Source organism: Gopherus flavomarginatus, chromosome 6 (genome assembly GCF_025201925.1).
Source record: "Gopherus flavomarginatus isolate rGopFla2 chromosome 6, rGopFla2.mat.asm, whole genome shotgun sequence".
Taxonomy (NCBI): Eukaryota; Metazoa; Chordata; order Testudines; family Testudinidae; genus Gopherus; species Gopherus flavomarginatus.
Genome location: NC_066622.1, coordinates 132,794,945 through 132,811,524, shown reverse-complemented (window position 1 = coordinate 132,811,524; position 16,580 = coordinate 132,794,945). Strand labels below are relative to the sequence as shown.

Sequence of the window (16,580 nt, the reverse complement as noted above, 5' to 3'; positions counted from 1 at the left end):
TTTAGCGCCTGTAAAATACAGCTGTGTGTTTGCTCTGTCCCGACGGAATGTAGTGTTGGCTGGGGGGAGGGAGTCTTGAGGGGGGGACATCATCTTGGAAAGTGGAGCTGGCCCAGGAGTGGGTGCATAATCACCTAAGAGGCTTAGACAAGGACTATCAGTGCTTATGCTCCAGGGTATAAAGTGATCACCTGCAGTGAACAGGAAGGAATTTCCCCCATGTAACTTTTCAGATAATTAGCTAGATGCATTTTCACCTTCCTCTGCAGCATCAGGTACTAGACATTGCTAGAAGGGATGGGACTAATTGTCAAGGGACTAATGGTGTGAATAATCATGATAAAGTTATATTGGGATAATCCCAAATTAGGAACATCATAATCCAACATAAAGAAAAGACCAGGAGCATGTAGTAGAGAACCAAAACATTTCTACAGAATATTTACACTAGCATATGGAACTCTACAGTAAGGATATAATCATCTATTGACATTTCTAGGTTGGTATAAATATGTAAAACAAGGAGATCATTTTCTATTGAACTAGTTTGCTTTTTAGAGTAATTGTGTAGAACCCTATTCAATTTCTGTAGCCCACTCTTGGTTTTATCTCTAAATTCTGTAGGACTTTTCCATCAAGGTTTTTTAAAGTGTGTCATACAGCCATGTGATCAGCTGTCAAAGCGTTCCTTCACTGATACAAACAAAAACCCTAGCGGTACTGTATCACTCTGGTTGTGTGACAGCCCAGGTTTATAATCTATTTTTAGGGAATTGATTTTGTTTTATTGCATTGTTGATGTTGTGAAAACCAATTTAGAAGCTGAATGGGCCATCAGATACTTGATATAGACACACAAAGGTCTAAAGGTTACAAACCAAAGCCCATAGGAAGATTATTTCTTCCTCCTCATCCTCCTCCATGTTTTGATGAGGTTAGAAGAAGAAATTGCATTGCGTGTTGTTCATTGAAAATGACATTAAAGATAAAAACAAGACGGGGACAGATTTTTAGAAATACAGCCCCCAGAATGGACTTTCACAATTGGTGTGTGCCTTCAGCAAGACAGCCCAATCATTTGTGGCACCAGCTGTGCAAATGGCTGGTGTGGCAGTCAGATATTTGTGCATTCAGTTACTATAATCACACACAGGAACACAATACCTGTGGGTACACATTCCATGCATGTTCTCTCTCTCTCTCACACACACACTTCTACAAATCAGTTGCACAGACCCTTTTCCATTGCTTCAATCTGTATCACAGTGTAACATCAACACACTCCAGTCATCAGCGGGCAGGACTGAATCTGCGATCTCTGGAGCTTAGTGCATGAGCCTCTACTGCATGAGTTAAAAGCCATATGACTGTTAGCTCAGGCTGTAGAGCAGACTCATTAATTTCTAAGTGGTCTCGGTGCCACTAGATGGGACACACCACCACACCCAGGAGGTGTGTGTGGGTTACAACAGCAGCACTTGCAATCTCCACTAACTGGTGTAACATTTGTCAGCCTTTTATAAACCCCAGTCTCCAGCCCCAATACTATTTCTTTAGGCCACAGCTCTTGATAGTTTCTAGTAGACCAAGTATGTTGAGGAAAATGCATCTCCAGCACTGGCCTATGTATCCAGAACAATGTATGTGGAGTAAAATGCACTTGCATGGCTGGACCATGTAGCTAATGTTATATTTGGACAAAAAGCACTTACAATCCTGCTTTTTGTATGTGAAGAAACACACTTTCACTGCTGCTCCATAAATCTGGAACATCCTTTTTGTGCATTCACGTGGGGCAACTCTGCATTCTGCTGCTGTACACAGACAGCAGCAAAGGGCAGTAATCATTATTATGCAGTGTTAAAACTGCTCGCATTGTTATTGCATAGGGGCAACTTGGGTCTTATATACACTTTCCTCTGAAGTATTGTGCTTTGGCCCCTATAATAAAAAAGTAGTGATACTTCCCAGAGGCAAGACCTATGCCCATCAGGCCCACTCACATTACGCTCAACCACACAAAAAACAGGGCTGCAGAGCATAGTATTTCAACAGATCTCATCATATGTCTCCCTCTCTCTCTCTCTCTCTCTCTCTCCAAGATCTTTGGCTCCTTGAAGACTTTGGGCAGATCAATCTGCTCTTCAAATCAAGGTCAGGATAGACACAATGATGATGGAGGAATAAAAAAAACATATTCCATTGCTTACCTCCACTAGAGCTCTCTTGATCACTCTACTGACGTCCCGTCTCCATTCAGGGATATCTGGGTTGTACTCATCCAGGTTTGGCGAGAATGACAAGCGGAGAGATTGAAATCGCTCTGGGGATACAATGGCACACTTGCTGTGAATGAACTCATTGACAGACCATGGAGTTTCAGTGTCGGGTTTTCAATCAAATACAATATACTGCAGTGGATTTTAGCCATTGGAACTAGATAATACAGTTATCCCAACTGACTGAGAAACAAATGCGAGGAAGAGCCTCAGCTGGTGTACATTGCCATATCTTCAGTGAAGCCACTGGAGCTATGCTGATCGCTGTTGAATATGCCTACAGTTGAGGGATCCACCCAAAGGCTATGGGCACCTGGGCATCACATACAAAAGTGTACAAGGCAGGAAAATGTCCTCGTCATCCTCTCCCCTTATCATTCTCTAACCATACTCCAATACTGATGTGTTTACATTTGTACTACTCTGCTGTAAAAGGGCACTCGTCCAAAGGCTTGACCACTTTTCACAAAGATACTAATACACAAACTGGCCTGTCAATTATCCTCAAAAAAGGACCTCAGCAACTTCTTAGACACAACAAAATGTAACTAGCTCCCCTCGCCCACAGCATCCCCATCAGGTACTACACACTCTGCTACCCAGAGTTACCCATCTCCTTGCGCAGGAGGGATAGATGGGCATTGTCATGAACCTGCCGGTTAACAAATCTGGGCTGCTATGGACCAAGGGAGGGGGAAGTGAGTTCTAAAACAATGTCTCAAACTCTGCTTCATGACTTTCCCAATATTTCCATTGAATTGCTGTTCCCTTCTCAGGAACAGCAATGAGACCCCCTCCCACCACAATATTGTGAGAGTACATCATTCTAACACCAGTGCGGTTGGCTGGGATCCACCCCTGTTTAGCAAAGCACTTAAGCATATGCTTAAATGCACATCCTTCTTCCATAATTTTACCTATTATGCTTAAAGTCATTTACATTGAGTAGTGCCTTTCAACTTCTGCACTTTATAACCAGTCCTATATTGATAGACTGGGCACATGTTGCTCTAAAACTTTCAGGTTCAGATCCTCAGCTGCTGTACACTGAGATAGCTCCATTGAAGCCACAGGATCTACTTCGATTTACAAGGATCTGGTGCTTGTTTCATGCAATTTGTGTGTGTGAACTTTGCATTGGAGAAAGAACAGCATCAAGTGCCCCAGAGATGGAAGTTCATGGTTCATCTAAAAATAGGCACAGCATAGGTGGCAGCAATACAAGTGTCTTCACATTGCCTTGACGATGGACCTGAAGGCTGACTTGTAGTAACTATTTCCAGAGATGCTAGGGTAACTCCGACTGGCCTATTCAGGCCTTGAAATATCAGCTGAAATTTTCCAGAAGGATGTCAATAATGATTATTTTCTTTTTGCCATGTGGATATTTGTCCACTGGGACTTGGACTGAAACCTACAAAGCCATTTAAAATTTGTGCTATTCACAGACTATTATACATGCCACTGGTCACTTCCACTAATTTCAGCATGTCATTCCCAACAAAGACTAATGAATGATCAACTCATCAAAGGTTTATCAAAGTGGAACAGCGCACAGAGCCGGGAAGACCCTCACGTAGCCTACTGTGTTGTTTTTTTCCTTTCCTTTCCAAAATGCAGGTGACTTGTCTAGCAATTAGGATGTTTACCTTATGAAAGAATGCAAATGAAACACTCAAAAGCATCACTTGAAAGAAGTCAGGCAATGTCATCATTACTTTAACCTATTGAGCAGCAGGGGGCTGGAACGAGGGGGTAGGGGGAGGAATTTAACTGAAATGTTACACTAAAACTTGACTCCTGAAATATGGCAGAAGGCTGCTGCATGGGATTTGGATGGGATTTTAACAGATGCTCTGATAGAGAGACACTGCACATTTATATTTGCAAATTGAGAGAGAAGCTTCTGTGCTGAATAAGCAATAAAAAAGGATTTGGATAGCTTCCACCCCCCAGCCCAGCCTGTGGGTCTAGATAGGTCACTTCATGGAAATAGGCACTGCCAATATTTTAAAGAAATGTTGCCTCAAATCGTTTCCCCTTTAATCTGTGACGAATCCCATTTCCCAGGGCTGGAGCTAAGGGTTGGGGAATCTCTCATGAGCAAGGTGGGAGGCAACCAACTGATAGTATATGCACTTCATACGTACCTTGCACTAGAAAACGACACTGTGCCAACATCTCAGCTGTGATGCAACCTCTTTGCCATGCTCCAGCAGCATAAAGGAATTATAATGCTGACTTCACTAGTTTATTGGGAATTCCCCCAGCTTAGGGATATTCTACCCACACAACCACTCACTGGCGCCTTCTAATTCCCAGGGCAGGAACTGTCAGAATTACCACCTATTCCCAACCTCCAACAGAGACGTGTTGGGGGGTTGATGCCATCACCACCACCTCACGTCATGGCCCTTAAAGGAAAGTTGCGTTGAGGATGGGGCAGGGGAAGGGGGTGTGATCAGAGCACTGACTTGGCTTCTGGAATGACCCCTGGGGGGGGAGGGAGGTGCTGCCATCAGGTGCAACTGAAAGCAGCTCTAAGGCTGCCCTAAGTTTGCACAAGGGCCCAAATGATCTGGAGAGCCCTTCAGCCTAGCTGAGAATCCAGCCCATGCAGAGTGTTGGTAACACAGCCCGGTTCTTAACAGACATAATCGTCTGAATGGAGAGTGAGTGTGGAAATGTCTGGGAAAATACCGGACACAAGGCATAATCTACTCCACTCCACAAGGGAAACAAAACATTTAGTTTCAGGAGTCTTTTTGTGAGGCCAAGGAATAAAAGCTTGATTGAATGGTACACCGCTACTCTGAGCAAGATTCTAATCCTCTTGAGACTGGTGTAAATGTGGATTAACTCCAATTGCCTTCAGAGAAATTACTCCGGATTTACATCAGTGTAATTGAGAGCAGAATCTGCCCTAATGCATTTTGGAGCAATACTGCTAGGCTTCTCTTTTTAATAAGAGTTGGGTCCAGGATGTTGCTGTAGGAACTACTGATGTGTCAGAAACACAGCACACTGGTGCTGTGGGTACAGCTATATTCTCATCCTGTGCTGAGCGACGCCACCACTGCTTTGCTGGAAGGAATCAAGAGAAAAATAAAGGGGTAAAGGCTCACCATACACTGCAATAGTCTTTGTATCCTGCAGAATGGTGTTCCCTGCCGAGACCTGTACCGTGATCGTGTTCATCCCTTCCACAGAGAATGTGAATGTGATGCTCCCGTCCAGGGTGACCAGTGGCTGCAAACACATGAGAAAAGGGGGATTAGGCTGCCATCTGATCTTCTTGATTCCAGAAGTCCTACCTCTGCTACTCCAAAAAGGGAGGAGGTTAGGCACATGGTGTGTTGGATCTACGGGGGAGGATGACTGAGAGACTCTTTAGTCCTTGACTAGATTCTCCATCCTAGGTTTATAACCAGAGATCTTAAAAGGGGTTTTTTGGATGAAAATAAAAAAAAAATCCATCATTTAGAACTCTCTTCTATTAGTTGTGTTACAGTAGCTCCAAGAGGCCACAGACAAGACCAGGGCCCAATTGCGTAAGGTGCTGTGTACAAATAAGGTGCCATCAAAGGGCTTACAGTCTGAACAAGCCAATGGGAAGGCAAGATCATTATCCCTATTGTACAGGTGAGGAGCCAACACAGAGAGGAACAAAGCGGCCCGCCCCAGGTCGCACAGAGTCGGTAACAGAGGTGGGGACAGTCCCAGATGTCTCCTTCAATAGCCTAAAGTGTCCTCCAGGACACCACTGTTACTAGACTGAAGGCTTTAGGGCAGATATGGGCCTCCGACACTTGCCACTTCTCTGAAGGGGATGCTCATGGTTACACAAAGTCTCCACTCCAGGAACGCTAGGCTGCCATTTACGTTTGTTAAGACAGTACACTGGTGCTTGCAGTACTGGCCTTTCTGACCTCTTCCAGCAGCTGCTGCCATAACATCCCATATTCCTCTACTAGTCTGGATTTTCAAAAGCACCCAGAGTTAGTCAAACTCTGCTCGCATTGCGGTCAATGGTAAAACTCCCCTTCAATGGAAGCCGTTCGGCCAACACGAGTCACTAATGAGCTTAATTTCTCAGACAGGAGAGTAAGTGGTGACAATCACGGTCTGTAAGTACCTACAGTGGGAGGAGATGTGATACTACAGGGTTGTTCAATCTAGTAGACAAAGGCATGACAAGAGCCAATGACTGGAAGCTGAAACTAGATAAATCCAAGCTAGAAATAAGATTCAATTTTAAACAGGGTAATTAACCATTGGAACAACTTGCCTAAGGATGTGGTAGATTCTCCATCAATTGATGATGTTTTTAAATCAAGATAGGATGGCTATTTAAAGCTATGCTCCAGCTCAGTCACAAGACACAGGCTAATGTAGGGATTACAGAGTAAAATTATATGGCCTTGCTATGCAGGAGGTCACACGAGATGAACTAATGGTCCCTTCTGACCTTACCATCTATGAATCTATGAATCTAATTGGGGCCTTTGGGTACTTCTGCAATACAGATAAATAACAATTACAAAGCACCTGGTAAGATTTGCAAGCATCCTAACTAAAGAGACAGCAGAACGTTGTATGTGCTCTATTTCTGGTAAGTAGCGTCCATAGGCAGATAGACGTACTGTGTATCATTTTGCATCCCCCAGAGTGTGGTAATGAAGAATTCTTGCATACATAGTTTAACAGACAAAATGAGAACTTTGCATTGGTTTAGAGGGTAAGCGTTGGAGTTATTAATAAAAAGTTTTCCTTCTTGTTAGTCACACACTGCACATAGACTAGGGAACAGGGTTTAAGTCCTGGGGCTATAGAGATGCAGCTCCAGAAAACTTCAGCGCAGATAGTTAGTTTTGTAAAAATTGTCAAATTTGTGTTTTAGTTAAAGAAAGAAAGAAAAAAAACTTTTTAGTCTACTTTGCAATCAGATCCCTCAGCATTATTCGGGGGGGGGGGGGTGTTTAGGAATGTGCATACAATTCAAATAATCCTGACACAGAGATAGCTAAGTAGTTAAAAAAATGCTGATTTGCATAGATAGAGGAGAGGAGTTTATCCCACATCTCCCTACTGTGAGGTAGTTTACACCTTCCTCTGAAGCACCTGGTGCTGGCCACCGTCAGAGACAAGGCACTGGACTAGATGGAGCTGATCCAGAATGGCAATGCCAAGGTTTTAGAGCAACATGCCGAACCCTGACTGCTCTGCTTTGTAATGGGTTTATTCAATATTCAAGAGTATTCACAGGCCCCGCCCACTCCCAGACACATTATTCCTCCTGGGATGGTTTGCTACGGTTCTGTAGGGGCATACAAACCTCCGTGTTGTTCCCGAACCACCAAATGTAAGTCAGCGTGCCCACCTGGCTGGGCCACAGTACCGCCGTAGCATTGACCTCTTTGTTCTTGGTAGTAACAAACGGGAGAGACAAATGAACATGTTCCAAGGGGCCTGCGGAGATAGAAGCAGTGGCAACTGGGGTGAGCGCCCTCTCTTAGGCATCAAAATGTGGGTCTCACACTGGATCCTCCAGCTTTTCAAATGAGACAATAAAGAGGAAAGTCATGTGGGGCACCACATGTAAAAGCATTCTGTCTTCGTACTGTTGCTGGGGAAAGACATTTGGGACCCATGCATCTAAAAACAGGAATTGCTATTACCTGAACTAAAGAACTCCACCTCTAGAGTTCAAAGGCTGGAGCAAACTCATAAATCTATATACATGGACTATCCACTATAGGGAGACAGAGTCACTCTGGGTGGGCTACCCTGGGAAGACACTAGAATTTTCATGAGTAAGCACTAATAGAAGTATAATAATATTACAAATACTTGGATCCATTCCTAAAGAGACAGATATCAGGTGCTGTAAATTGGTATCACTTTGTGACCTTCAATGGAGCTACATGGATTTATACCAGTTTAGGGCCTCCACCAAACATCTATCCCATGTATCCCTTCTTTTTAACTCATACTTTTTCTCTCCCCTGTGGTCCTTTTCTCTCATCTACATTGTGCCTTTTATTTTGTTAGCATAGCCAAGTTTTGTAGTTTAATGGACAAATAACATTTACTTTGAAATATGCCCTGGCTGTTCCTTTCTCCCATTTGGGATGGGGAACTGGGGAGGTGTGGGTCTCTAATCACAACTTGTTTTGCGGATTGTTTTCTGTGTATGTCATCATCGTTCTTCTGGAGAACAGAAGTGTCCTTAAAGAGATGGAGCAAGAGACAGAGCAACAGAACCACAAGGTAATTTGGGGGCACAGTTCTCCAATACAGGCTCAGTTCAAATTCCGTACCCAGGGGCTCCAAACACTGAAATGGGCACATATGGACTGATTTCAATATCCACGCGTGATCTGGCTGCTCTGCTAAAGGAGTGGATATCTGACAACAGGGCTTCCCAAATGACTTCACACACATGTATAGCATCATTTCTTGAGCGTTATTCACCCACAAGGATTACCAGAGGATTCCCCACTTTTTGCACCTGTGCAGAGAGGATGTAAGAAGCTACCAGCTCAGAAGGTCTCAATGACTGTGCATAAGGTGGAGCATGTGGCTCGTGACACACCCTTGAAATGCAGCCTTCCCTGGGGTAGAAACACAGCAACTATTTAACACCACACATCACTACCATATGATACAGGGGCATTCAGGATCAGACTACCACTGAGTTGTTGCAGGCCAGGATTATGGGTAATCTTTATTCTGATGGCTGCTGATGAACCCCCTGCCACACCTCCAGGAGTGGCTGAATGCTCCTGTTTTTCTCACACTCCAGAAGTGCTGCAGATTTTGTCCTACACCTCTGTATATTGTCAAAAGTATTCCCCTACCAGAATCCACAGCCACAGGGGAAATCACTGATTATGTCTAGTCTCAGGTAGGGGGTGAGAACTGAAATTAATCATTATCCAGCCCTATGTGCATTTCAAATGAGGTGGCCTTGTTCTGTACTCACTAAGTGTCCAGAGGCAGCAGAAGGAGCAAAGGAGGCAGAATGTCAAGCATCCAAAGTGGCAGTGGTAGAGCTAGGAGCAGGACCGTGCACTGTGTCAGCTCCAACACCTAGTTCTCACCGATGCCAGCTTATCTCATGCACTGTTGGATGTAGTAGTGCTGAGCAGGCCTCTCAAAGGGCCCGGCGCTGCATCGAGTCTTTAATGCCCTTTCAGGCCTTCACTGCTTCCTTGTTATGATAGAAAAAGAAAGGCTCATCCACACGGGCCTATATTATTTAAAAATCTGCATTCCAATATACAACAGGAGAAAAGGGACATGCTGTTTGGAGTGCATTGGTTGAACAGCAGGTGGTGCTGTATCACTCCATATAGGTGTATGGGATAGGAAGAGAACTCTTGTCCAATTACAAGAGAATTGCATTGCCAAGTTTTACATGCGGTCTATGAGCCATTTCATTACTACAACTCTGCATCTTGCCCCAAAACACCATCTGTGCCCCTAGAAGAGTCTTTGGGTGCACAGAATTGGTACTGAGAACATAACCTCTGTAGAGCTGGCCTGTACTTAAAGAATCTCTTTAACCAGCAACATCGTTTTAAAAAGTTAAAGCAACAGGCAGGGAGACTGAATAAGTTTGCTTCTGACCTTAAATGCCTGCTGAGATGACTCGGAGATGGCCTTGATGCTAGAGAAATGGCTTACAATCAGAGCCTGCTGTATGAGCATGCCCCTACAGGCATCAAGCTCACCTTTGCTCGCTCTCCTGATCCTTGGTTTCTCACCACTGGTGTAATCTGGGTCTCAGCCCAGTTTAACAGCCCATAGGTCTCACTCCAGTGCAAAGGTGATTCTCTAGTGGTGCAGAGTAGGTGGAAGGATTCTTATGCCATGCCAAATCTCTGCAGCTGGCATAGCAGGGGAACTGGGGCCTATAGGAAAATGTGTGGCAAAAATGTTCCCCCTTCCCCTTAAACGATCTTTGTTTCCAGCCCTCTGTGGCTGTCTGCAGCTGGTAATAGCTAGAGCAAATTAATGCTATTCCACCTTGACCCACGGGGCCCAGGTCTGCACAGAGACTGCTGCAGGGTCAGGGAACTGCCAAGGGTAATGGGTGGTGAGTAAAATAGATTAGATACAACATGTATATTATACTGGTGAATTTAATGTGGTGTGGGCACGCTACAATGAATGGCCCATCAGAAAACCCTTATTGCATGGAGACTTTTAATGACATTTCAGAATATCTAAGTGATTCTGGTGAATGTTGGGCTTATTTCTATTACAAAAGAATATTTTTTTGCTAAATTGCTTACATGACTTAGGCCCCTAAATCACTTAGGCCATTTTGAAAATTGTCTCTAGTCTCACAAAAAAGATACAAAGGCCACCTTTTAAAGTATCATTTTTTAGTGTCCAAAGACTACAGGCTCCTTAGATCAGTTGGCCAGACAGCTAAATAGTGCAGGGGCTGAGTTAGACAACTGCTTTCTCTTTTCCACTTGTGGCCTGCATAAGAAAACAGCTATTGTATCATGTGGCCTCATTAGTTTGCAAACAAGAAGAGCACAGTGATGATCATTCCTTTGAAAACTCCTCTTGTTAAGCTGCCGCTGATTACAAAGCCTGTGTGCGGGAAGCTGTCAGAACCTCCCTGGAAATATTACCACCGAAACAATTCTCCATGTGTTTCCAGAGATCTTCAAAAGCTATTAGAAATAACCCCTGGCTTGCAATCTGCTGACATATCCATAAACAGGAGCAGGCAGGGGAGGCTCAGAGGGAGCAAAGAACGGCTTTTCCTCATAGAACAAGGTGTTAGCCAGCTGTTTGTCTTGAGAGCCAAACCAACACCACGACTGATCAGTCAACGCTGCATAGCAGGGTTAACCAAAACTCAAACACAGCATCTTTTGCCTTCACAGAGGCCTCTGTCTGTCCAATTGCAATAGGGGTCATTGGCTCTATGCAAGGGCAAATATTCTGCCAGCTAAGGAAAAAAAACCTCAGCATTGGCCCCAAAATTGAGAAATTCCCTCAAACTGCCAAGGCCTCAGCATAAGGAACCACATGGCTTATGTCCCAAAATGTGAACCCCAAGTTATAAAGTAGTTTAAGAGGAAAAGAGTTTCACTCCTCTAAGGCATTATTTTTGGATTCAGTGCCCCAGGATGATGCTAGGAAGCGCTGTGCTGCAGAAGGTGCCATCTTTCACGTGAGGCATAAAACTGGGTTCCTGACCACCTGTGATTGGCTGCCCGATTTGAGACATCTTAAAGGAGCCTAATTTTCAGAAAGCACTGAGCACTCACCCTTTGTAAATCAGATCCCTTTCTTTAAGGCATCTCAAGCTGGGGACCTGAAATTTGAGGCACTAAAAATTAGGAGTCTTTTTCTTTTTTTAACTTGGCCATTATCTGTGAATAGTTTTTGGATTCTCCTGCTCTCCATTTGGGGAAGGACAAAAGTTCATTCTCTCTGACTCTGCACATGTCTCAGAAGATCTCCTCTCAGATAGGGAGCCTCCTGAATCGTCTCTAAAGAATGTCATGTTTCTTTAAGATATTTTGTAAACCAAACACAGTAATAACATACAAGTTACATGTAAGTACAGGACAGCGCTGTCCAATCCCAGGCTGTTTTCCACCTGCACGGTCACTCGGAATATGCCCACGTTCTGGTAGACGTGCTTGATCCCATCCTCCGTCGAGCTGAGATTGGCGTAGGACACGGCGATGCCGTCTCCAAAATCCACCTGAATGATCATCCTTTGGACGTCACCCTATGACAATGGGGAAGGAGTCAATAAGGAAAAACTACTCTTCTCTGACTTGATCTCACTGGTGGCCTGAACTTACTCCCACGGACTTCAGAGCGGGGAGAAGATTAGGCTGTACAGCTACAGGAAGTGATTTCAGAAAGCAACTCAGGATGGTTAAGAGGTTTTGCAACAGCCTGTGATCCCTTTCACTTGTCAGGCTGGAGAAACCCAGCCCTGGCTCGTAATGACTCTTACCTGGCTGAGAGCTGTTCAGTGGCCTGTTTGAAATGAGCTGCAAGCTCTCTACTACACAGGAGTCCACCTCATAAAAACCACCATCAGTAATTGGTCCCCGTGTTGGCTGGGTCAGCAGGTGCAGGCTGAGGACTGAACAGGCATGGTGACTAATCTCCCCTCCTCCTGCCTAGAGACGATCCCAGCAGTGCAGGTGTAGGGTATGCCTTGTGCAGCTGTTCTGTGGGTAAAGCTGAGGATATTCATCCCCTGGGCTGCCTATCTGGCACTTTTGGTGATCATTAAAAATAAAAAAGGAAGCACAGCAGCAAAAAACACAGCAAGGAGCTCCATGTTCCATGCAAGAGTGGAGACCCTGGAGAACGCCTGTTATGGGGGTTGATATTCCACACTAATGAGTGAACTTGCTCTTTGTGTAAGACCATGCAGAGGAAATGAACAAATCTAAAACCCAAAGGACCCACACCGATTTGTGTCTTCACACACGGCTTTACCAACCCAATAGCATTTTTGATAAGCCGGTGCTCTTTGAAAAGGACAGGAGCAGAGACGTGACACAAACACATGCTTGTGGGGAGACCCTGGTTCTCATGCTCTGGAAACATGAATGGAATTCTCTCATCTTACTGCTATGGTGTTATATCCAGTATGATCCATTTTCAACAGGCTGACAATACATACAGAAACAGTTAGTGGCTGTTGTAGGCCAGCCTTCATAAGAATATAAGAATGGCCATACTGGGTCAGACCAAAGGTCCATCAATCCTGCCCTCTGTCCTACACCATGTCATACACAAAGGTGAACTGTCAGGCTGGAGGGAGGTTACTAGTGGAGTTCCTCAGGGATCAGTCTTGGGACCAATCTTATTTAACATTTTATTACTGACCTTGGTACAAAAAGTGAGTGTGCGCTAATAAAACTTGCAGATGACACAAAGTTGGGAGGTATTGGCAATATGGAGGAGGACCAGAATATCATACAAGAAGATCTAGATGACTTTGTGAACTGGAGTTCAAAAAATGGGATGAAATTTAATAGTGCAAAGTGAAAGGTCAGACATTTAGGGACTAACAACAAGAATTTTTGCTATAAGAGGGGATTTATCAGTTGGAAGTGACAGAGAAGGAGAGAGATCTGGGTGTATTGGTTGATCACAGGAGGACTATTAGCCATCAATGTGATGTGGCCATGAAAAAGGCTAATGTAATCCTAGGATGCATCAGGCGAGGTATTTCCAGTAGAGACAGGGATGTGTTAGTACCATTATACAAGGCACTGGTGAGACCTCATCTGGAATATTGTGTGCAATTCTGGTCTTCCATATTTAAGAAAGATGAATTCAAACTGGAACAGGTGCAGAGAAGGGCTACTAGGACAATCTGAGGAGAATCAAAGAGCTTGGTTTGGTTTAGCCTAACCAAAAGAAGGCTGAGTGGAGATATGATTGCTCTCTATAAATACATCAGAGGGATAAATACAAGGGACACAGAGGAGTTATTTAAGGTAAGCACCAATGGGGACACAAGAACAAATGGCTTTAACCTGGTCATCGACATGTTTAGACTCAAAATTAGGCAAAGGTTTCTAGCCATCTGAAGAGTGGAGTTCCGGAAGGGAAGCAGTCAGGGCAAAAACTTAACTAGCTTCAAGACTGAGCCTGATAGGTTTATGGAAGGTATGGCATGATAAGACTGCCTAAGATGCCATCTGACCCATCGGTGATTGCCAGTAGCAAAAATCCCCAACTGCTGGAGATAGGACACTAGACAGAGGGCTCTGAGTTACTACAGAGAATTCTTTCCCAGGTGTCCCTGTATATTAGTCATGCTGGGTATAGGCAGCCACCTGTTATGATAGCCAGGGAAAGAGCAATCCTTTGGGTTGGCACTGCTAACCTGATTTAATGTATGTGTTACCTACAAGGTGTGGTGTAACCTTCAGATGCTACATTTCCAGCCTAATATAAACTGTGATCTAGCAAAGCCCTTAAGCACCTGCTTAGCTTTAAGCACATGAGTAGATCTATTGATCTCAATGAAGCCTGTGGCAGAGCTAGCAGTTGAATCCAGATCTTCCAAGGCCCAGACCCACATCTTGAGAACCTCACCATTAAAAAACAAAAGCACTTTGACATAATAATTAAGTTTTCAAAGACATTCTATTGACTAACAAAAACCAACCATTTGGGATTTAAACACACATATAATAGTACCGTTTTTATCCACACCAAACTTACCTATTTCTTGCAAAAAATCTAGAACAAACGCAGGACCTAAATGCTTTCAGCAAGCTCTCTGAATCTTTTCACTTCAGTGTTTGTTAGCAATATGCCATTTGCAAAATATGATTACATTTTGATTACTTTTATACTGCCATTAGAATTTTGGTATATGGGAGATTATGGCCCATCCCAATCAATCTTTCCATTTACATTTCACCCAGAAGGTTGTAATCATGAATTTTCCGTATTAAGTGCTAGTCTTTGTATGTAAATTGAAGTATTAAAACAATGAGATACAGCTCAAAGTTTTTAATTTTAGTCCCATGCCTCAGATTTAATTTAAAAGTCTTCAATTATGCATTGGTTTGCGTCTCTTTCTCCTTACAGATGTTTAAAACGGATTTAATTATCCACTGCAACAAGCAGACACTGCTTCTGTCAGGATGTCTTCCTGAATGAATGTTTTTTAAAAATGTGCCTGACACAGTCTTTATGCAGATTCACCCATTTTCCCCCATGGCACTTTTCCACGTGCATCCAAAAATGTGTCCTTGAAGACATTTCTTTATGGGAGATGTTCCACTGAATTCCTGTGCATGTCTGTCTGAAGAATGCTCCTTAATAAGACTCGCCATTCAGCAAATCATTAAGCATAAGATTAACTTTAAACAAGTTAAGTCCATCCTGATTCAGCAAAGCACATGCTTATCTTTAAGTGCATGCTTAAGCACTTTGCTGAATTAGGGCCTAGGGCCAGCAATTAATAATGATGCTTATTGATGGCTTCTTGCCGTTTTTCTCCAAGAAGAATATTTGGATAACTACATGTAAAGTCAAGTAAACTCAACCATAATCAAGTCCAAGGATGCTGGTTTCAAGCTGATTTTATTAACATTTATTAACAAGTTGTACACAAGTTGATTCTGGGAACATTTCAAAGTAGCAAGTAACGAGTAACAGGAGAACTGGTGTTTAGGTATGCGTGGAAACATTTACATTTTTTTAGAAAGCACAGGTCAGTTGAGCCCAGTCATTAAAATATGTGTATATGAAAAATGTGGCCACCTCAGAGTCACCTCCAGGAAAATGGCATTGTGACTGGGTTGCTCTGCAGCACCCCTTAGTGGCCCATCAGGGCCTGACTCCCCACAGGTCTCCACTGCTAGGCTGCTGTGAGGTCCAAGGTTGAGTGCTTTGGCCCTCCAGCCAAGGCAAACTTCAGTCCTACCCCATCTGGGGTGATAAGGACCAAAGGAAATGAGGAACAACCCCCCCCCAACTCATAATGGAATCATCCAACGAACCTTCAATGGGGCCCCGCCTCTCTATTCAGGGCTTGTCTCTAAACAGTCTGCTTCTGCTGATCCTCTAGGGTCCGGTTGTCCCTTCTAGCAGGGACTCATCCAGCCAGCAAGCTAGTATAGTCTCTCACACTAGGAGAGGCAGAATCGCGCCCTTGGTAGCCCTTGACTGAGCCAGGTCTCCTCCTTTTAACTCTCCTCTTGATGCCTGACATTTGTTGCAGGAGTGATGGGGCCAACTCAATCCAGAGACTCTTATTAACCTTCTTGTTGCCAGTGTGGTGCCATCTGCCCCATCACAGGCACACGAGTTTCGGTGTAAAAAACGAATGGGGCAAGATCCTTGCCTAGTGGAAATCAGCATAGCTCTACTGACATCAATAGAGCTACAGCGATTTATATCAGCAGATGGACTAGAAACACTTGCTCCCAAATCTTGGGAAGAAGAGGCAGATCTTTTAGGGTTCTCTTACCTCTTCACTAGCTTAGTGCTTAACCAGAGATTCACCAATATCCCTCTCTCCGAGCCCCATATGATCGCAGGCTGCTTTTGAATTGTTTTTCCTTGTTCCTCCCAGTGACATTGTTACAGCATCAGAAAGTCATATTCCACTTTGCTGAGTTTGATCATCTCTGTGAGGATAACAAGACCCAGCACTATGAGACCTTTTCTGGATTCTCATCATGTGCTTCTGTGGAGACATCATACTCTTCACTGATAGCATTTGCTCTTTCCTTCCTCTTGTTCTGCTGTTGTGTTGACCTATGAGACTAACTG

General features: G+C 43.9%; 1 protein-coding gene across 5 annotated transcripts in view; it reads right to left on the bottom strand.

The window, feature by feature from the left end:
- Positions 1-16,580, bottom strand: part of LOC127053391 (VPS10 domain-containing receptor SorCS1-like) — a 481,836-nt gene that overhangs the window by 82,629 nt on the left and 382,627 nt on the right. For 4 of the 5 annotated variants that reach the window (XR_007775021.1, XM_050957982.1, XM_050957983.1 and 1 more), the window contains 4 exons: positions 11,859-12,045; positions 7,615-7,748; positions 5,405-5,528; positions 2,211-2,323 (listed from right to left, as the gene is read on the bottom strand). Coding sequence is in view for 3 of the 5 variants with exons in the window: in XM_050957982.1 (XP_050813939.1) it covers positions 2,211-2,323; positions 5,405-5,528; positions 7,615-7,748; positions 11,859-12,045 (558 nt within the window). In the remaining 2 variants the exon portion in view is untranslated. The remainder of the gene's footprint in view (positions 1-2,210; positions 2,324-5,404; positions 5,529-7,614; positions 7,749-11,858; positions 12,046-16,580) is intronic. The other variant, XR_007775022.1, reaches the window with a different exon arrangement.